The sequence below is a fragment of the Salvelinus sp. IW2-2015 genome, unplaced genomic scaffold (assembly GCF_002910315.2).
Source record: "Salvelinus sp. IW2-2015 unplaced genomic scaffold, ASM291031v2 Un_scaffold2333, whole genome shotgun sequence".
NCBI classification, from domain to species: Eukaryota; Metazoa; Chordata; class Actinopteri; order Salmoniformes; family Salmonidae; genus Salvelinus; species Salvelinus sp. IW2-2015.
Window position 1 is genome coordinate 321,191 of NW_019943658.1, and position 21,996 is coordinate 343,186.

Below are 21,996 nucleotides of genomic sequence, written 5' to 3' on the forward strand. Positions count from 1 at the left end.
TGCATAAGAGATAAGCATCATACATATCAGTCATTCGGAATGAGATTAAATCAGTTTTTCCCCCTCATCACTCTACACACAGATACGAGGGCCATAGATGACAAAGAAAAAACGAGTTTAATACCATTTGTCTGCAGAACTCTCTTACTCAGTCGTTTGTTGTTGAGAGCCACCTTTCTGGCAGTGATATACAGCCGTCGCAGTCTTCTTGGGTTGCATGTGCTACAGGGCTTAGCATACTTGTATTTGGGGAGTGTCCTCTGCCCATTTCTTCTTGCGCAGAATTCTCCTCCTTCCAAGCCTCGGTCATCGTTGGATGGGGAGCAGCTGCAGCGAATCAAGAACAAGGCTAGTTTTCACAGTCTCTTCAGAGATGTTCAGGGTTCAAGTCCGGGCTTTGTGGCTGGGACTCAAGGACAGTCGAGAGACTCGTCCAAAGCCACTCTTGCGTTTGTCCTGGCTGTGTACTTAGGTTTTATTCCGTTGTTGGAAGGTGAATCCTTCGCCTAAGCTTTGGGATCCTGAGCGCTCTGAGGAGCAGGTTTTCATTCAAGGATCTCTTCTGTGAGCTTATTGCTTCGTTCATTTTCCCCTACAATGGGCCTGATTAGATCCTCACGCAGTCGGCTGCAGGCTTGGCATTCAGGCCAAAGAGTTCCATCTTGGTAGAATCTTGTTTCTCATGGTCCGAGAGTCCTTTAGGTGCCTTTTGGCAAACTCCAAGCGGGCTGTCATGTGCTTTTTACTAAGGAGTGGTTCCAACTGGCCAATCTACCATAAGGCCAGATTGGTGAAGTGCTGCAGAGATGGTTGTCCTTCTGGAAGGTTCTGCAATCTCCACAGAGGAACTCTGGAGCTCTGTCAGAGGAACCATCGGGTTCTTGGTCACCTCCCTGATAAAGGCCCTTCTCCCCCATAGCTCAGTTTGGCCAGGCGGCCAGCTCTAGGAAGAGTCTTGGTGGTTCCAAACTTCTTCCATTTAAGAATGATGGAAGTTTGTTCTCGAGGACCTTCAATGCTGCAGAAATGTTTTGGTACGCTTCCCCAGAGCTGTGCCTCAAAACAATCCTAACTCGGAGCTCTATGGACAATTCCTACAAACTCATGGCTTGACAAACTCATGCTCTGACACCCACTGTCAACTGTGGGACTTTATATAGAGAGATGTGTGCCTTTCCAAACCATGTCCAATGAATATAATTTACCACAGGTGGAGTCCAATCAAGTTGTTAGAAACATCTGATGGAAACAGGATGCACCTGAGCTCAATTTCGAGTCTCATAGCAAAGGGTCTGAATACTTATGTAAATAAGGTATTTCTGTTTTTTATACATTTGCAAAAATGTCAAAACCCGTTTTCGCTTTGTCAGTATGGGGTATTGTGTGTAGATTGCTGAGGATTTGTTATTTATTTAATACATTTTAGAATAAGGCTGTAATGTAACAAAATGTGAAAAAAGTGAAGGAGTCTGAATACTTTCCAAATGTATATGAGAAGACCACACACCCTTTTCAAGGGGTCTGAATACTTTCCGAATGCACTGTAGGAAATAGGGTGCCATATCAGAGACTGCCAGGGTTGTTGATAGTCTTGCTCCTCTTAATGTACATGTAGACCCACGGAGAGACACCCCCCTAAAGGGTTTGTTTGGACCATACCAATAGTCATCCCTCTTTGGGGTTTGGACCGTACCATTAGTCATCTCCTCTATTCTGTCGTGGGAAATCCTATCAGTCTGTTAACAATAAAAACTCTCAACACTCAAATCTAAACATAGCGACAGAGTAGACAGTGAGCTATTGACCGTCCATCGTCATAATGTTTACTCACGACCCTGGATGCACACACCATAGCTGTAGATGTACACTGACATTTCCTGTGTGTACATGCAATTAAGTTGGTAGATTCCTACACATACAGCATATCAACAGAAAGTACGAGTCATACACTACACCAGAGATGGGCAGCTTTTGTAGGCCCGCTGATAAAAAATAAATACAAAATAAGTTGAGTCGGGGTCTTAACTTACTGTTGGGAGTTAGAATAGTAGAACACACAAGGTGCAATTTCGAAATGTTGTTGTGCATCAGCATTTTTTTCTTGTTATGTCACTCACTGACAGTCAGCAACATTTTGAGGGGGGTTAAGTTAGTCTAGGCAGCTATCTAAACTTGTAGCTATCATGGTCGAATTACCGACCGGAGGGCCCCTATTGATTTTGTTAGTCACGCTCAGTCAGATATCATATTAAAAACATTTCTCTCCACCCTATGCAAATTGTGTAGAATGCAGGAATTAGCTGTAAAACTGCACATTTCTCTCTCCACACCATGACAAAATGAGTAGAATTTTGCAACATTTTTGTTTAGGGCCCCCACAATATTATTGTTCTCAGACATTTTTTTAATCAATTTTAGGTGTGTATTAAAATGTGTTTTTTTTTTGAAAAACTCTATACACTGAGTGTATATACACTGAACAGCTGCTCTTTCCATGACAGACTGACCAGGTGAATCCAAGGTGTTCCTAATATTGGTATACTCAGTGTATTTTCATTGTCTAGCTGGAATGGCATGTTCGTATGCTGTATATTTGACTGTGATATGTGCTCACCCAAGATGAATGCACTCTAAGTTGTTCTGGATATGAGCATCTGCTAAATGACTAAAATGTCAAATGTAAATGTTTTACATACTCATATTACTGTATTGATTCATTTTTAGATATTGATGTCACAAATGTATCATTTGTACAGTTTTTATTTAAAAATGTAGTCATTTGTTACATTTGGCTTTGTAAAACCTAGCAGTACTACTTATTTCTCTGAGACTGAGGCAGATAATTATAGTTTTGCAAAAAACATGATTATTTTCTCTCCGAAATGAAACCATCAAGTGATAGATTTCAAACAAATACATGTCTGTCATTGAAACACCCGATGCCATGATTAGACAGTAAAAAAACAAAAACAAATCTCTTTCATAAGTTCTTTAAACAATAAAAGCTAATTTTCCAACATTTCTGAAAATGGAATATATGCGTTTTGGAAAGAAACTTCATATAAGCACGCCTACACATCTAGCAGCTTAAAAAGATCTTAACAGCTAGACACATTCTAAAATGCTGTTTAAATTACTCCACATTTCTCATAACAGATCAAATCGAGTAACAATCATAGACCAACGTAGATCAAACGTAGTAAATTATTTATTTTTAAAAATCACTGGTAAAAACATTGATTAACTATTTGTTATTCTACTCCAAGGTAGTTTATAACGTGTCAGTGGCCCAATTCATAAATGTAATCATGAGAGCTTAACATTCTGTTGTGGTTTTTGTTTTGTTTAACCTCAACCTGCCTTGTTTCCTGTTCACCTGACAGATCCCACTAGGAGCTGCGTGCACACACCCATACGCGCTCGCACACACACACACACAGTAATGTGTTACTTCTGACTAAGCTGGAATGTCAAATGCTATCTGACAAGAACCCACAGAACTGCAGGCAGCTCCTAGGGTGATCTGGTGTGTGTGTGTGTGTGTGTGTGTGTGTGTGTGTGTGTGTGTGTGTGTGTGTGTAAATTCAAAAGATAACGCACACACACAAGCACAGTATCCTGCACGCACACACACACACACACACAGGCTTAACCTGTGACTTACGAGTGTAAGAAAGTCCATCTCAGACCTAAATCCAAATTATATAAACATGGGGTTTCAAGTTTATGAAGTTGGACTGACTGATAAAAACAGAGGATAATCAAGTCAGTGTGTTTGCTCTCCTCTTTGTAATGTACGACTAGAAAYGTATCCAGCACTTAAACCGGGTACTACATAATAGGGAASTTGAGCTGGAGTAGGAGTGAGGTCATTGTGTTTCTGCTTGGCCAGCATCACAGGGCCTATTCTAACTTCTCTCATCATGCTGCAGCACTTTGAACAATGGAGAAGCTTGGTTCTTACATCATGTACAATGTGCTTCCAAGGTCATGTTCTGGGAGGACCCCATTGTCAAGGAAAAGGTCCAAATGAGGTCTAAGGGAGAGATGGTGATGTTTTTTTCCCAAGGAGGTGACTATCTGCTGTTTGACTGCAATGTTAGGTTCACTAATACTCTTTTTAGACTATCGTGCCAACCTGAACACATACTGTGCTGACTCAGAATCAATTGTGTCACATTCTTTTCACAACTACCGTAGATGAGTCCGCAGGCCAGTGCGATACGTTTTGGCTCATGTGTATAAAACGTTGAAGTGTAACCATGCTGTAGTAGTGACTTGGTAAGGAACGTGGTATGGCAACAAACTTAGCAGAAGAGCAACAGCCTTGTCTGCGTCTGCTTGGTGTGGTTATTGATTTGTTTGAGCGAGTCAGATCTAAGTTTTGTTGATGCCTGATAAGCAACACAGTGACTGGCTGTAAAAAAAGAGTCGTAGAAATGTGATAAAACCACAAAGCCCTTGTGAGAACATGTTGTTGTATAGTGTCATTATTCTTCGCATAATTGACATGTACTGTCACAAAAGTGATGATCATTTAAATAAACTGTTAACATTTTCTTACACCTAAAATGTCAAATGTAGAATTTAAAACATAAAAAGGGGCTGATATCTACAATCTGAATAGAATTTACAATAACAAATTATACAAGTGCTTGAATCAAAGAGGTAAATACGGAAATGTTTGTCTCTGGGACCTTTTGCTTTTGGCCAAAATGAGTAATTTAAATGGACAGAAATATTGTCAGAAGTTAGCAACTTAAACTTCCATAGTTTATCTTAATCCTAAAGCAACAGACAGAAAAGGCAAAATGGAGAGCATATTTTATTGAAGTTTCGAACAGGAACTGTCTTCCGACTTCCTGTCCTCCATCTCTCTAAAGCCAGATGTCAGTAAGCTCCTCTGAAAATCCCCAGAATTCTTATAAAATCCTTGGGGTCAACTAGGTCCGCATGCACCTGACACCACATAAAGCCTTGTGGGAAACGCTGAGTTGTCCACATCAGGATATTAGCCTCTTATCCTCTCTCAGTCTTAGCACTGTAGGGGCTAGCCAAGAGCCCTTTACTGGCATTTACTGTAAGCAGAGTTAGCCCATTGTCACCTCGTGTCCAGATTTCTCTTCGAATGAGCTACTAAAAGGATTTTTCTGCTTCTGTTCATTAACTTTCATTGAAGAAGCTGTTTTCACATTGTTTTTATGCAGTTTCACAGCCCACATACTTCAGGAAGAGAGGTTTTTGACCATAGAGGGCATTGATAGAGCGTGTAAGGCTACAGTATATTTAAGCAATAAGGCACCTTGGGTGTTTGTGGTATATGGCCATGTGCATTATAAACTGGTTGGGTCGAGCCCTGAATGCTTATTGGCTCACAGTTGTGGTATATCAGACCCTATACCACATGTATGACAAAACATTTTTTTTAGTGCTCTAATTATGTTGGTAACCAGTTTATAATAGCAATAAGGCACCTCAGGGTTGTGATATATTGGCCATTTACACCCCTCGGGCCTTATTGCTTAATTATATCTCTGCAGTATTCTGCTGCTGAGTTGATAAAATATTGTACCTTTTGAAGAGTATTGAAGAGCTAGCTATCGTTGAGTTATTGAAAATGTTGTTTTGTTGGTTTGTTGACCTAAGACAGCTGACACAAGACTGTTGCAATCACTGTTTTGTAGCAGCAGATATTATGCAAACCACTTTTGATTCCCCAAGATAGTAGCTAGCTAGATAGGAGAAATAGCTGTGGTGAGATACCATGGCCCTCAAGCAGGGTTGGATCAAATCAAATGTCATTCATTTCAGTCAATTCAGCAGTAAACTGAAATTCCAAACATTTCAGTCAATTGATGGACTGAATTGAACGACGCCAGCCCTGCCTTCCCAGACAAAGAAGCTACAGTAACAGGAAGAGTGTTACTATGAACGATGAACCTACCTTGCATCATGTTCTGTTAGGCATTGTCAGTGATGGAGTAGATGTGAGGGGAACTTCGTGGCGTTTCTTCCCTTTGTACATCTCAATGATTTTCTCAGAGTAGATGGGCAGCATCTTGTATGGGTTCACCACTACACAGAACAGGCCAGAGTATGTCTGCAGAGAGAAAACAAGGATGAGCAGGGTTATTATTAAGCAATAAGGCACCTCTGGGGTTTGTGGTATATGGCCAATTAACCACGGCTGTCAGCCAATCAGCATTCAGGGCTCGAACCACCCTGTTTATTATTGATAATAAGCCAACATAGTTATTCTACACGTGTTAAAATTGCATGTGCACAGCCTTGCTGTAGGCTTTGTGAAGACTGAGTATTATTGGGAGTATTTATGGGTCTGTGTGCTTCTACGACCATTTATTCTCATGTAGATGGGCCTATCCCACTGGCCACACACTGGTTGAATCAACGTTGTTTCCACGTATTTCAAAAATTAAGTTGAACCAACGTGGAATGGACGTTGAATTGACGTCTTCCCAGTGGGACAGAATTAATTTACCTCAGGTTGTGTAGGATGTGTGCTGTACAAGTATGACTGTGTGTATCTGTGTGAAAGTAGAGAGTCCAACTCACATAGATGAGCCGGAGAAGTACCTCTCCCGGATGTTGTGCAGCACCGAGCCTCGTTCAGGCAGGTGAGCTCGGCCATGTCCTCCACCTTACTGAACTTGGGAGGGTTCATCTTCTGGATATCATCCTTGTTCACCGTCACTTCTTCCCTTGTCGGCCAGCTCTACCAGGCACTCGTCCCCGTGCTCCTCCTTGACGCTCCCCGAAGCCATTCTTCTCCGAGGGGATCCACACCAGCTTCTTGGCTGACCAGTCGGCCTGGGCCATGGGACTGTTGATGAAGTCCTTGTCCAGGAAGAGGAACTTCTCGTCCTCAGTCATCTGTTTTTTTAGCCATCTTGGTGGTCGGTGGAGGATCTTGGATCTTCTAAGATCTTCTGTCTTTTGGGGGGCCAGCTGGAGATGGGGATAGAGATAGGGGGGCTGGTGAGGAAGAGAGAAACATTTTAAAATGTTAAAAGACTGGCTTGGATTGACTTGGTTGTGGTTTATGGTTTGGCTAGTCATTGACTGAGAGAAGTGGGTTATGGGTCTGGGTCGTGCACGCAACACAGGTCAGGGGTCAAGTAGTTTGAGTCATTACAAAAATATCAAAAAAAGTGGTATAGCTCCATAAATTGCATGATTCTTTCTGTAAATACTTTCTCACACAGAAAACTGTTTTCAGTCCAGCACTTCAAAAACATACTCAAGGGGTATTAACTAAAGGTGTATGAGTCAGACACTACATATACACTCTCCTACCACTGTCAGCCATACTAGGCATGGACACTCAAAGGGTTAATTACATTTCTTCAWCCATCCAGAAACTCCCAGAATACAGTAATTCTCACAGACCCCCCCTCTTCGGGCTTAGCCTCCTACACAAGCCACAAGGGAGACTACAACCATTACAGTGCCTAGTTTAGATATGAAGATAGACTCTGGGAAATGAGTTCTAAGTAACTGTACCATATGCGATAAGGACTTAAATCGATCTTCTCAACTTGTGTACTGTAAGTACTATACACTTTTACAAGTGAGGGGTTTACCCATACCCTAATCAGAAAAAAATGCTCCAACAACAATAAAGTCAAAAAAAAATTCTTTCCCTCTCTCTCCTGTGCAGCACCGTCCGCTACATTGCAGTCCCGTGCTGTGATGCCCATATATGGCCTGCTTCTCTGGAGCAGGCCTTTTGATGGACCTAAACAGCCAGGCAAGTTCAACTCCCAAACAAAGCCCTTATAGGGAAGAGTATGTCTACAGCTGGTCCACGCAATTTGGAGTTTACTCCAAAATGATAACACGGACGGAGAGGGAGAGCTCGTTTGGGGGGTTTTCATGTTCATGGTTCATGCTTCATATGGTCCCGCCRCTGTGCTGTTCTCCTCTGTGGCTGTATAGTGTAGTGGGGTGGAGGGAGGGATGCTAGCTAGCTAGCTAGCTGCTGGGCTCTRAGTCATACCTGTAGGAAGTGGAGCCACGGCAGGTGCACAGTTCTATGGCAAACTYAGTGCTAGTATTTTATCATTCGGTGCTGTTATGAACACATTACTGGAATCTTGGTAATAACTTGCTGTGTTTAACACCCTAATAGAAACACCAACGGGTCAGTGGAGGCTGCTGAGGGGAGGACGGCTCATAATAACGGCTGGAAGGAAATCAATGGAGTGGTATCAAACATGTGATTTCCATGTGGTTGATACCATTGTATGGACTCCATTTCCTGGGCATTACTATGAGCCGTCCTCCCCTCAGCAGCCTCCACTGCAATGGAWCCAGTTTATAGTACTAGGGTCTAAATGATTCTGACACACATTATCTTTTAAATTCCAGTCAGACCATGCAGACATAAGACATAATGAATGATAAATGTTGACCTTTGTGCTGGTAAGTCAAACTACTCTTGCTTGATAAGATTCAGACTATAATCCATTGCACTACATCATGGAGTCCCTGCACCCATCATTCCTATCCAGCCCAGTCACAGTTACAGACTGGCATGCTCTTTCTAGGACTAGAAATGGGAACTATGCGAACAAGTCACAAGTCCTCATGGGAAAGATTGTCACTGCGTCCCCTGGGACCAGCCAGAGCCAAACTACCCACAAAAGCATAAATATCCACTTAGCCAGAGTGAAACACWATTTTTTAGGAAAAAGGACATTGTCCTCTATCCTGTTCCTTATTTGCAATGGTTGTAGAGCACAGCACAGAATAAACTGGGGCCGTACTAGTACGCAACACCATGCAGCACAGTAGTCCAAGGTTGTGTATGAAGAGGAGACATTACAGCTGATTCGGTATGAACTATTTCCTTTACTGACTGAGGATAAGTGGACWTTTCCTGACACTCCCCTCCAGTACTGTTACTGTAGATGCAGCTTGACAAGTGTCATCACTCCCTTGAACTTTTCTGCAACTCTCAAACAATTTAGACCTYTCTCTMTACTATTTTTATAGCCATCTTTCTCTCTTATCCCTAATCCTTAACATTTCAGCACCTTCCCTCCCTTCTTGTCGTGTCAACGCATGGTCAGTGGTTCTCACCCCCTTCTCTTCTGTCTCGCTCTTCATCTTGTTGTGTCAATGGTGTTCACCTTTGTTCTCAGCCAGCGTACACTGACACAGCTGTCTGAGTAGGGGGTTGACAGGGTGGCAGTTTGCTGATAGGAAGCAGTCCAGCCTGGGTAGAGACTATAAGACCATACTTGAAGAGCATGATAGGGAGAAGAATGAGGAGGGAGGATGAGGTGGAGGAGGAGAGGAGTCTCAGAAGATTCTGTTGGTCAATACTGTCAGGAGAATGAGGGGCAGAGGAAAAGAGGGTAGAGAAGAGAGGCAGGGGGAGAGGAGAAGAGGAGGAAGGGGCAAAGTTGGTCTTTCCAGGAAGCAAAGCCAGAAAATAAGGAATCCCTTCATGTATCATCAGATAAGAACTCATTGATTGTCGTATCTAATCCTGGTATCTAGTACACTACAGAAGAAATACCTGAATGAGTGATTGAGTCCTTGATACTGTGATCTTTAACCAGACGAGGCAAATGTCCAACTCATCACAAATAGTATGATAGAGATTGAGTAGGAACCATCTTAATTAAAGAGTGGAACCTCCTGTGCTTTGCACGCACACCCACTGACTGCTAAATTCCAAATAAACCACTGTTTAAATTATTTGTGTATGAATGGACTGGTTGCCCAGGAGACCACTTGACCTTCTATTTATAGGGGCTGAATGGTGACCCCTGGGCCTGTGAAAGGCTTTACCCTCTTCTCATCATTCATCCCTTCCCCGATTCCTGGGTTCATTGCAAAACGAATTTCCTAATAGTTACTAAACACTATCATCAAGCCTTGACGACTCAAATGGATTGCACTCAGCTTGCCAGGATAAGAGTTAGGCCTAATAAAGGTAATTCTCCCAAACTATCACAGTATCTAACATTCACTACTCTGGTATATCGGCTGGTATACTGTATCAACTTACACCAAGGCCTGATTTCTTGCCTGATGACTCAAACTCTGCTCTGCTCTATGTTCACTACATACTTCAGTCTGAGACTGCCATCATTGAAGTCTTTGTGGTGATGTCAAAGTGAGGTGTGTTGGACAAAACAAAGTCATCAGCAATAGGATCATTTCTAACCAATCAGCGTATCAAAGTCAATTAAAAAAATGTCTAAAAGCAGTGGGTTTCTGGGACCAATCAGAACAGTTAGAATGTGTTTGCGTTCTAGAAATCGTCAGGGAAGTACTCAATCCAGACTCATTGTCGAGAAGAAACTAGCGTTTGGCAGGAGCAAGGAGTTTGGGTAGCCAGGAAACTGATTTGCTGTACTCCGAGTCCTGATGAACTGCAATAGGCCCATGTGTAAATACACACAGTTATCCTAGTGGGCGAAAAATGGTTGAATGATACCGGAATCAAATAGATTTGCATGTTGCGGTATGTGATGATGAATTAACAACACTCCAATCCAGTACATCCAATAAAATGTAAAAGCCTGGTCCTGTAACAATGAAGAAGAATGAAGCCTATGAACTCACAGTTGTGTTAGGTCATTTAAACACAATTAAGGTTAATGTTGTAACTACCTGCCCAGAGATAGTCAGAGTACGATGCATTTCAGTCTTGGGCCCTACTGCTATTGTGTCTCACGCGTTGCTTACTCCAAACATCTCTTTTCTTATTAGGCAGTTGGCCGTTCTCCACCTCTAAAAGTATCTGCCTCTATTTTCTCCTGATAGACTTCTGACCATGTTGTTTTCACTTGTGCCTTAGAGCAGTGCCTTATTTCACCCAAAAACTTGGATGAAAGTCGGTTGAAAACTCATTTGATGATGCTGCAGGCTCTCTGTGGTGGATCGACAAAGACCGTCAAAATGAATCTCCAAAGTCAACCAGACAAGATAGCTGAGAGGTAACAAAGTCCTCAGACTGAGATAGAAAACCACATGCTTGCATTCTCAAACTCCCATGCAACATAATCATATGATAACCACTTTTCCTGTCAGCAAACTACTAGGTTGTGTTTCAACAGGTCACCAGCAGCTACTATGATGACGACCCCAATGTCTTTCTGTCACTCAGACATTTTCAAGTTTGATGCTGGTTTGTGTCACTGCAAACTGGAGAGGATACGACTCCATGACCACTGGCCCACACACCACAAAGTTCGGCATCAAGACAGACAGCTTTAAAACTACCATATTAGGAGAACAGGAAACACCCTGGTTGTTCAGCCTGTTAGTTTTTCAGATATAAGTCAACTTCCCCTTACTTCCTATAACATTACTGGTGTAAATAATTCAGTAAAGCTGTTATTCCAAGCTGTTACAGTATAAATAACATGGCTACTGTATAGATAAATTACTGGTCAGTGTATAGAAAACATGGTAAAGAAAGGCATTGTTAGGCAATGTTGTGCAGCACTGATAAAAGGGAAGAATTCGCTGATAAAGATGGCCAACATAAAAAAGGTCACAGACTCTTTAACACATCATCGTATGACTGCGTCAGACAAATGTCAGCACAGCAGTTACGTTGTATAGGCTACCACCGATAGTCATTTCTTCTGGGGTGATTTGGCTTGTTCTGCATTTACATTAGAGTCATGCAAAAACAGCTGTGTAAAGCATGCAATTGATCAACAGTGACAATTGACAATCATTTTACTCAGTAATACATGCAGTGTGTGAAACCTAAACACATGAAGGAATTACAATATGCATAAACAAAAATGTCAGTTTCAAGAGCCACAATCAATGTCGCTAAGCGTGCGTAATAAAAGTGCGCGCAAAACAACAAGTGCACTCTCACTCTCCAACTTGTATCAAAGTAAAACAATGGCTTGCATAAAAATAAATGACTTACAAATTTGATGATTTGGAATCAGCAGGGGGATTTGGAAAGTTATGGTTTGGAGCGTCCTGCGGTTGACAGGGTAGCCTACTCCAAAGACGAACAGTCCAAATTACCCTGGTATAATACCTCCCTTTACCATTTAAACCCGGTGGGTGGGTCGCACGCGCAGACCCTCCTCTCTCTGATCTGACAGCAGAGAAGCATCAAATTCTACCGAGAGCGCGAAAGTATGTCCAAGACGGTACTGTTTGAAGACTCCGTGGACTGTAGTGTAACAGCGTGCTTGACGCTGAAAGAAGAACGAATTGCAATTTGGCTGCGCGCACATGCGTATTTTCATTTGACGCGGACACACTTTATGTAATCTGGTATGCATAGTATACTTTAGCATCTCTTCATATTCATTTTCTTTCAGTGAGCATAATGGCAAACGTTATGGGGTGTGTGTACAGTAGATATGTATAGCCTACTTGTATGTGCAATTAAATTAATGGTAATAATTTAATATTATACCTTCATAGAAACTGTTGAATATGTGGGTGATGAGTCATCCAAGGACTATATGACCCTCCWWWKGACCTACTGTGGGAATATGGCCCGAGGAGCTCAACAACATCTATAGTAAACAGTGGTTATAAGGATCATGTTTAGGATTGACACTGTCACTGTCTCTTTCCAAATGGCACACTTCCATCAACACCAAGAGCCCTCGGCACACATCATATCACGCAGAACCTTCGGAAATTACATCAATTTAACTCAAACTTGGCTCCCCTTTTCACTATTYTGAACTCTAAATCATGGGAATCTCAGTATATCCCATGGATATATATACAGTCTGTGTCTCTACAGTCTGTCTGTTCACTTGATGGTACTTAGGCCTGTCAAAATAAATAATATGKGCAATTCATCTCCATTGACTGATGTCCATGACACTTCTGATGATGTTTAATGGCACTTCGTCCCAGAGGTTCTGTGGTCCAGTCCCATTGACATACAGTACTATTGTATATACAAGGGTCCAGTCCCACTCCCAACAAGGCAGCCCAGCTGTTACCAGAGGAGAAAATCCGTCTTGATGGACTTTAGAGGAGGGGAAGAGAGAGAGAGATTCCCCTTGATACACACTACTGGAGGACGAGGGAGGAAGGGGATGCGTCCCACGTGTTTGTGTGTCCCCATATTGTTACACACATCACATTCCCCTCTTCTCCYTCTTTCCAGCTCCTCTATCTCTAGTCTAATGGAACGTCCTATATAAGGACAMCTCCTGATTGGCTCAATAAATCACCTTGCTTTGTGATGCCATGACTGGGCCTCTCTTCGGTGCCAAACAGCACATCGCCATTGGTATGTATGCAAAACGACGATGACAGTTCAAGGGACCAAGATGGAGGGGGATGACTAGGGGTTGGAAACCTGCTGGCTGGGTCTCTGGTCAACATCAAGACCAGGGAGGAYGGTGTGTAGTAAGGAAGGAGAAAGGAGAGAGAGAGAGAAAGAGAGWGAAATGCAGAGACGCAAYGCACTGTGCCATATAAGGACTGTGGGGTCTGGATGGAATCTGGGCAGCTTAAAAGTCTAGTGCAGGTGGCCTGGGCCCCAGTGACTAAATATGGTCCAGCAGCAATGGTATTGTTCAAACAAGTAGGGGTGCTTCTATGGGGATAACTCTGCACTATTTACTTGTAGCATCTCCCTCTGATTGACATCTCAGTTGTTTTTATCATAACATAAATCATTAGATAATATATCAGTCTTTGCTATGAGAGTTTTGGTGATCAGTATTGGTTATTATCAATATAAATTCATGATGTTAATGACATCACCTCGACAGATTAGCATACAATTTGTGTGTTAAAGGGATAGTTCACTTTGTGAAATGTCATCTTATTCCTAGGGTGTTGATTCCGTGAAGTTATATTCTCATGATGTACTTGCGCTGACTATTTTCAAAGCGCCAGTTCTCCAGCACACACCCAGTTAGGAGTTATTTAGTCTGTATAGACTTTCCGCTCCCTGAGCCCTGCTCATCCCTCCACCTCTCCTCTCACTGCGCTTTGTTTGTTTCTGGGTTTATTCATTGCCCTTTAATGACAGTGTAACAGACTGTATCTCAGGCAGTAGACATTATGTATGAGCCAAGAAGTGTGAGGGGCGGGGGAAGAGATGAATCCCTGACCGGATCAGTGCAGAAGTCAGGACGAGGCAGCAATCCAGGCCAGCCTGTAGCCGAGAAAGAAGCCCTTCTGATAGGTCCAGCCAAGACATACTCCCCTCCTCTGGTCTTCAAAGATGCCTGCCTCATTCAGCCTCAACTCATCTCTGACAGAAAGACTGGGGGTATGCGGAGGAGGTGGTGATGAGGGTGGGTGTCCACATTTCTGACTGGAAGAAGGTTACTTACAGTAGAAGAGGAAATGGACGCCATTCCAGACAAGGGTATTGTTGTTGTTGATGATCATGTTGTTGATTAACAGGATGTAAAGAGAGATGGTTTTGCCATGCACAAGTACAGTACTTGGTGATTACATGGGCCTGAACCATAAGTGCCTATCAATCTCGCTGGCTTTGTCCCTCACCTCCAAAAAACGCATAAAAAGGTAATGATTTATTGACACGAGTATTAGTCCATAACCAAATTCTCCTTATACAGCACAATCGATATGGGATCCGAAAACTATCCAAGACAAATACATATTTTCGGAGTTCTTTAAATAATTTACCATACATACACTTTATGTCCCCCGCGGCCCCCTGACTACCATTTGTAGCCATAGATGGACAAACAGTTGACAGAGCCATTGTTTGTAGATCATTTGTCCCCATAGAAATGTAATTGCGTTCTAATTTAAGCTCAGAACAAACAACGCTGCTCTCTGGTGCAGTGAAGCAGCACTGTCCTCAATCGTATTTAAACAGATGTTACACACACTTCCAATGTATAATATAATGGTGGAACAATGCTACTACCTATTTTCAGGCAATCTGCCCAGTGAATAACAACAGGCATAGTTCTATTTCCTCTGCATATATAGCTCTGTATCTGTCTGAGAAAAGATTTGGACTGCCTGAGCAGAGGTGCAACCTAGGCAAGGCTAGGGAGATCCGCAGATAGAGCTGTAGTTTCTACGAATTAGCTAAAGAGTTCTAGGAATAGTGGAGTGATGCCAAAAGCAGGTTGCTCTGTAAAGCATCTTTGCTGTCTTCATTGTCGCCATTGATACTGTGTCTACAGAAGCAGCAAAAAAACATCTCCATGAATTACATGAATTAACACTCAGTAAACAAACAGGTACAGGAACACCTGTTCATCTTATAGAATATGGTTAGCCATCATATTCATAACTAGTTTCTCTTTAGATGACTTGCCGATGCAATGGCAGGCTATATCTGACTGAGGAAACAGGAGGCAAGGTAAAGYAAAATGTCTGACTCTGGGTATAGACTTGCGTTTCCAGGGCTCAGAGCGATGTCATTCTCAGAGTGAGATAAGAATGTTGTGTTCCCTTTTATGGCGAYAGAGGAAATGAGGATGGGGGAGACGGGTGAGAGAGGGAAGAGAGAGGCCCGGCCCACGGCAGCAGCAGGCAGATGTTTGTGTGACCAGCGCCACACAGGGACGTCACTAGAGCTCTCCAGCTACGGTTCTGAGCTGCCCCACACAACACGAGGAGGAGGGAGGGATGAGAGGGAGAGGGGGGTGAGATAGAGAACAAGGAGAGAGAAAAAGAGAGGTAAGTGGGACCGGGGAGAGGGAAGGAGGAGGACGTTTCTCACTTCATAATCAGTTTAGGTCAGGGATCATCAACTAGATTCAGCTGCTGGCCCATTTTTTATTGAGCGGATGGTCAGGYGGCCCGGAACATAATTARAAATAATAGACWGCAAATTGACCGCAAGAAGCCCAAACATATATAATATTTGACTAAAACAAAACCATTTCAAKCATTACTTACATTTGTACACGATCACATATACTGAGTGTAAAAAACATTAGGAACACCTGCTCTTTCCATGACATAGACTGACCAGGTGAATCCAGGTGAAAGCTAAGATCCCTTAATGATGTCACTTAAATCCACTTTAAGCAGTGTAGATGAAGGGGAGGAGACCGGTTAAAGAAGGATTMAAGCCTGGAGACAATTGAGACATCAATGGTGAATGGACAAGACAAAATATTTAAGTGCCTTTGAACAGGTTATGGTAGTAGGTGCCAGGCGCACTGGTTTGTGTCAAGAACTGCAACACTGCTGGGTTTTTCATGCTCAACAGTTTCCGTGTTTTTAAAGAATGGTCCATCACCCAAAGGACATCCAGCCAACTTGACATAACTGTGGGAAGCKTTGGAGTCAACATGGGCCAGCATCCCTGTGGAATMCTTTCGACACCTTGTAGAGTCCATGCCCCYATGAATTGAGAATGTTCTGAGGGCAAAAGGGGGCCTGCAATTCAATATTAGGAAGGTGTTCTTAATGTTTTGTACACTCAGTGTATCTATTATGCGTGAGAATACTTTGGAACAGTTTTCCAAAATTAAAGTCACTTGGAGCTGATTTGCTGGTGTTTTTACAGTCTTGGGTGGCCAAATAGATTCACTGSCAGRTGAGGAATCCTGGTTTAGGTAAATATWGGGATTAGTAGAAATATTATTGTTTTTCATTCAACTGATATGGATATGTCTCCGAAATAATTTAGTTGAGAGGGAGAAGTGGACGTTTCCCATTTTATAATTTAGATAAACAGATGGATTAGTGAGCATTTCATAAATTGATATAAAGGAGGTGGTAATTTAGGTTGAAAAAAAGTTAATCTCACGACCCTCTGCTTGTGGAAATGTGAAAGCAGATAGGAGGTGCATAGTAAAAGGGCTATGTCTCCTTGGCTTGTCAACAATACATCGATTTCAAGAGATGTAATACTAAAAGGGTGAATCCATGCTGTTCTGGGCTAAAGTGCTCTGAATCTGCACTCACTACACTGTTATCATGTTGTTGAAATCTCCATCATAACTTTCCTAACATCAGAGAGGTAGACTACGTAGATAAATCAACAGAAGTTCACAGGGGACATTGTTCCAGAACAACTTCAACCTTTAGATTTTGCACACTGGGAGAGCATTGCTCAAATCTTTCCTTATACGCAACAGTACGGTGCTCTGACGTAACGTGGGAAAAAGGTTCACAGAAGGTTCTTTGGCTGTCCCCATAGGAAACCCTTTTTGGTTCCAAGTATAAACATATTAGGTTATAAGAAGCACCTTTTTTTTCTCCGAAGAGTGTATGGTCATCTTCTTAGAATTATAGCAGCCATTTATCAAGTGAGAGAAATCAGCTCTTGTAAAGGACTTTTATGCACTAGACTAGTTAGATTACATGAGAGACGTGATAGCAGGCAGGCCTATGTCCCAAACGGAACCCTATTCCCTATAATAGTGATAAGGAATCCCTATAGGTCCGGTCAAAAGTATGCACCATAAAGGGAATAGGTGCCATTTGGGACACAGAGTAGATGTGATAGCAGGCAGGCCTAAGTCTTTCTTTACAGTGAGCTACACATATGTATATGTTAGGATCTACAGTACAAGCCTATATGCTAAGACCATGAGATAACACTTTATATACATTCTATACTGACTTCATAAATGTAGGTTTTGTTTGCCGTGACCACAATAGATATTCGAGACAGTTTATTTCCTCTGTACACTCTCAGTGGAAGGTGTTTATCATAGATTTTGTGAGAATGAAGTACACTGTAAAATGCCTGAATACAATACATGTACTGGTCTCCAGGCAGAATTATTTTGTGCTACTACTGCCACGTGTGATGAAACATAACAGTTATAAAACCCATTGGCTACAAACAATAGACCTAATGACAAAATAGAAAAGATCCCTATACCACATCAACAAATCAACATGTGTGGCTTAGCCTAAAATCGAATAATATCATATATGCTAAAAATGCTTTATTAAAGAAAAATTTATTAAAATAACTATTTATTTAGATACATCTTCATGAGCAATTGGCACATCAAACGCTTACTACAGTATGTACAGCTATGCGGATATAGCAGTAGTGAAGAACAGACTACATTTACAGACTCCAGGGAACAAACAATTGGCCAAATGAAATAAAATCAGACCTGTTGATTTTATCCTGTTTTGGCAACATTAACACACACTACTAAGGTTTCTTGACATCAACTGCAAAAAATTAAATGTTTTTAAATAAATCGCTCAACACCCCAGTTCCAGTGCAATCTGAGTGACAGACAGGACACACCTGTGTTAAGACTCAGGACCAGGGAGTGTGTTAGGGTCTCTGGTCATAGTAGCAGTGCTGAGCCCCTGAGAAACAGCTTCCCTCCACTGTCTCCGCTGCTGCTTAGAAGTGGGATAGCAAGCCGTACAGTAGAGGCCTGAAACACACAATATGTACAGTTGAAGTCGGAAGTTTACATACACTTACACGGAACCCAAACCGCCGCCGCGTGCGCCATCGTGCATACATTTATTTGTCCCCCACACCAAACGCGATCACCACGCCAGGTTAAAAATATCAAAACAAACTCTGAACCAATTACATTCATTTGAGACAGGTCGAAAAGCATTAAACATGTATGGCAATTTAGCTTGCACTTGCTAGCTAATTTGTCCTATTTAGTAGCTTGCTGTTGCTAGCTAATTTGTCCTGGGATATAAACATTGATGTTTATTTTACCTGAAATGCACAAGGTCCTCTACTCCGACAATTAATCCACACATAAAACGGTCAACCGAATCGTTTCTAGTCATCTCTCCTCCTTCCAAGCTTTTTCATCTTTGAACTTATATGGTGATTGGCATCTAAACGTTCACAGTATTACCACGACGACCGGCAACAAAGTTCGTCTTTCAGTCACAAAGGTGGGTATAACCAATGAGGAGATGCACGTGGGTACCTGCTTCTATAAACCAATGAGGAGATGGGAGAGGCGGACTTGCAGCGCGATCTACGTCAGAAATAGAAATGATTTCTATTTTAGCCTTGGCAACGCAGACGCTCGTTGACGGCCGCGAGCAGTGTGGGTGCAATAATTGAATAACATAGATCCTACATTTATTTGCAACGTCGCGCACGGTGTAGTCAGGTATTAGGTTGGAGTCATTAAAACTCATTTTTCAAACACTTCACAATTTTCTTGTTAACAAACTATAGTTTTTGGCAAGTCGGTTAGGACATCTACTCGTGCATGACACAAGACATTCCAAACAATTGTTTACAGACAGATTATTTCACTTATTTACACTGTATCACAATTCCAGTGGGTCAGAAGTTTACATACACTAAGTTGACTGTGCCTTTAAACAGCTTGGAAAATTCCAGAAATGATGTCATGGCTTTAGATGCTTCTGATAGGCTAATTGACATAATTGACTAAATTCGAGGTGTACCTTTGGATGTATTTCAAGGCTTACCTTCAAACTCAGTGCCTCTTGTTTGACATCATGGGAAAATCAACAGAATAGCCAAGACCTCAGAAAAATGTAACCTCCACAAGTCTGGTATATCTTGGGAGCATGTTATCTGTACAAACAATAGTATGCAAGTTATAACACCATGGGACCACGCAGCGTCATATCGCTCAGGAAGGAGACGCTTCTCTCTCTAGAATGAACGTACTTGGTGCGAAAAGTGTAAATCAATCTCAGGAACAACAGCAAAGGACCTTGTGAAGATGCTGGAGGAAACAGTACAAAAGTATCTATATCCACACTAAAATGACTATATCAACTAACCTGAAATGCCGCTCAGCAAGGAAAGCCACTGCTCCAAACCGCCATAAAAAAAACCAGACTACGGTTTGCAACTGCACCTGGGACAAAGATTGTACTTTCTGGAGAAATGTCCTCTGGTCTGATGAAACAAAATAAACTGTTGCCATAATGATCATCGTTATGTTTGGAGAAAAAGGGGGATGCTTGCAAGCCGAAGAACACCATCCCAACGTGAAGCACGGGGGGCAGCATCATGTTGTGGGGTGCTTTGCTACAGGAGGGACTGGTACACTTCACAAAATAGATGGCCTAATGAGGATGGAAAATTATGTGGATGTATTGAAGCAAACTCAAGATATCAGTCAGGAAGTTAAAGCTTGGTCGCAAATGGTCTTCCAAATGGACAAACCCAAGCATACTTCCAAAGTTGTGGCAAAATGGCTTAAGACAACAAAATCAAGGTATTGGAGTGCCATCACAAAGCCCTGACCTCAATCCTATAGAAATTTTGTGGCAGAATAAGCAGATTGCGAGCAAGGAGGCCTACAAACCTGACTCAGTTACACCAGCTCTGTCAGGAGAATGGGCAAAATTCACCCAATTTATTATGGAAGCTTGTGGAAAGCTACCTGAACGTTTGACCCAAGTTAAACAATTTAAAGGTAATGCTACCAAATACTAATTGAGTGTATTTAAACTTCTGACCCACTGGGAATGTGAGGAAATAAATAAAAGCTGAAATAAATCCTTCTCTACTATTATTCTGACATTATACATTCTTAAAATAAGCGTGATCCTAACTGACCTAAGACAGGGAATTTTTACTAGGATAAATGTCAGGAATTGTGAAAAAAACTGAGTTTAAATGTACTTGGCAGAGGTATGTAAACTTCTGACTTAAACTGTATGTCTTTACTAGGTCTAATGGTAGTATTTACAGTTTTCAATCAGGATGGATAAGTATTTCAGGTTGGAATCAGTTTCCTGTGGCCTTTTATGAATCATTTCTAGATAACTACACAGAATCTGAACTTGGGGCTGGGGTCCTCCACCACTTTCAGCTCATTCGCCATGAACTGTCTGTCAAGTGGTACCTCAGGTTGACCTGATTCTGAAAAACATTGATTTGATAAGGTCATAAAATCCAASRTGTAATTGAATAACGGTGAACCTACCAATGGCACTTATATTCCGTTCTGAAATTGATTGTCATATGGTTGAATTGAATGCATAATATTCACCTGCTGTCAACACAGACGCTGTGTATCGATACTTGTTGAATTCCAGGTACTCGCGGATGAGCTCGTTGATTAGAAGGTTGTCGTGCGACAGCGCAGGACGCGGCTCGCTCTGATCATCGAGCGCATTGAACACCTCAGCTCTGATCCGAGCTTTCAGTTGACCCAACACACCTCGAGACTCCAGGCTCTCTCTCAGAGCTGGGAGAGAAGATACGTTGTTGAAAATGGTATCATAAAAACCTCTGCAACTTGTGGGGACATATTGATAACGTACACTTTAAGGTGTGRTGTTCTGTACGATAGCCAGGCAAACTTTGATAGCTAGCGCTAACGTTACCTACTGTCGTCTTACACTGTGCGTTGCACGAACTATGAAACAGTTGTAATTCGCTTCCGTTTAATAAATGTAATATAGACTTTAAAGTGAAAGAAAGAACCATTCTTACCGCATTTCAGTTCCGTTAAGGTCGCCATTGCAACAGGTATAAACAAATGACGTTCGTATCCCTCACCGAGGTCAAAGGGGAAACTTAGCTGCACAAGTTAACTTTTGCTCCCACCTAGTGGTCTAAATGGGTTACTTGCCTGGGCATGACCAAATCGTTTTCCATTAGTTCCCACAGCGACAAAGTCAAAATGGTCTGTGTCGTAAACATTTATGAAAACAAAAATGAGCTTTTTGTTCTTAATATAAGGTCAGGTATAGGCATAATGTTAGCAGTGTGATTAAGGTTAGGTTTAAAATCATATTTTAAGTAGAGAGTTTATGACTTTGGCTGTGGTGACTAGTGCCTTTACTGTAAGCAAATTATGCCTAATGTCTGCATCGCAGGAGGTTGGTAGCAACTTAATTGGGGAGGACAGGCTCGTGGTAAAGGCTGGAGTGGAGTTGGAATGATATCAAATACATCAAACACATTCCATTTGCTCTGTTCTGGCCATTGTTATAAGCTGTCCTCCCCTCAGCAGCCTCCTGTGGTCTGCACACCCTGTCAATGACAGGCTTTGGAAAATGTGATCCCATTTATATTACAGTCATTACATTACCCAACTGCCTGCAGTCATSCTTGACTCATAC

The 21,996-nt window shown here is 42.0% G+C and overlaps 1 protein-coding gene and 1 pseudogene across 1 annotated transcript; both read right to left on the reverse strand.

Moving 5' to 3' along the window:
- Window positions 1-10,692, reverse strand: part of LOC139025174 (myosin-11-like) — a 43,671-nt pseudogene extending 32,979 nt beyond the window's left edge.
- A 7,178-nt stretch (window positions 10,693-17,870) lies between these two features.
- On the reverse strand, window positions 17,871-21,483 carry cep20 (centrosomal protein 20). The gene is given in 6 exon segments (XM_024140933.2): window positions 17,871-18,257; window positions 18,260-18,307; window positions 18,310-18,338; window positions 20,710-20,788; window positions 20,919-21,116; window positions 21,365-21,483. Coding segments are annotated over 6 exon segments (432 nt in total). The 5' UTR covers window positions 21,393-21,483; the 3' UTR covers window positions 17,871-18,207.
- Between the last annotated feature and the right edge of the window lie 513 nt (window positions 21,484-21,996).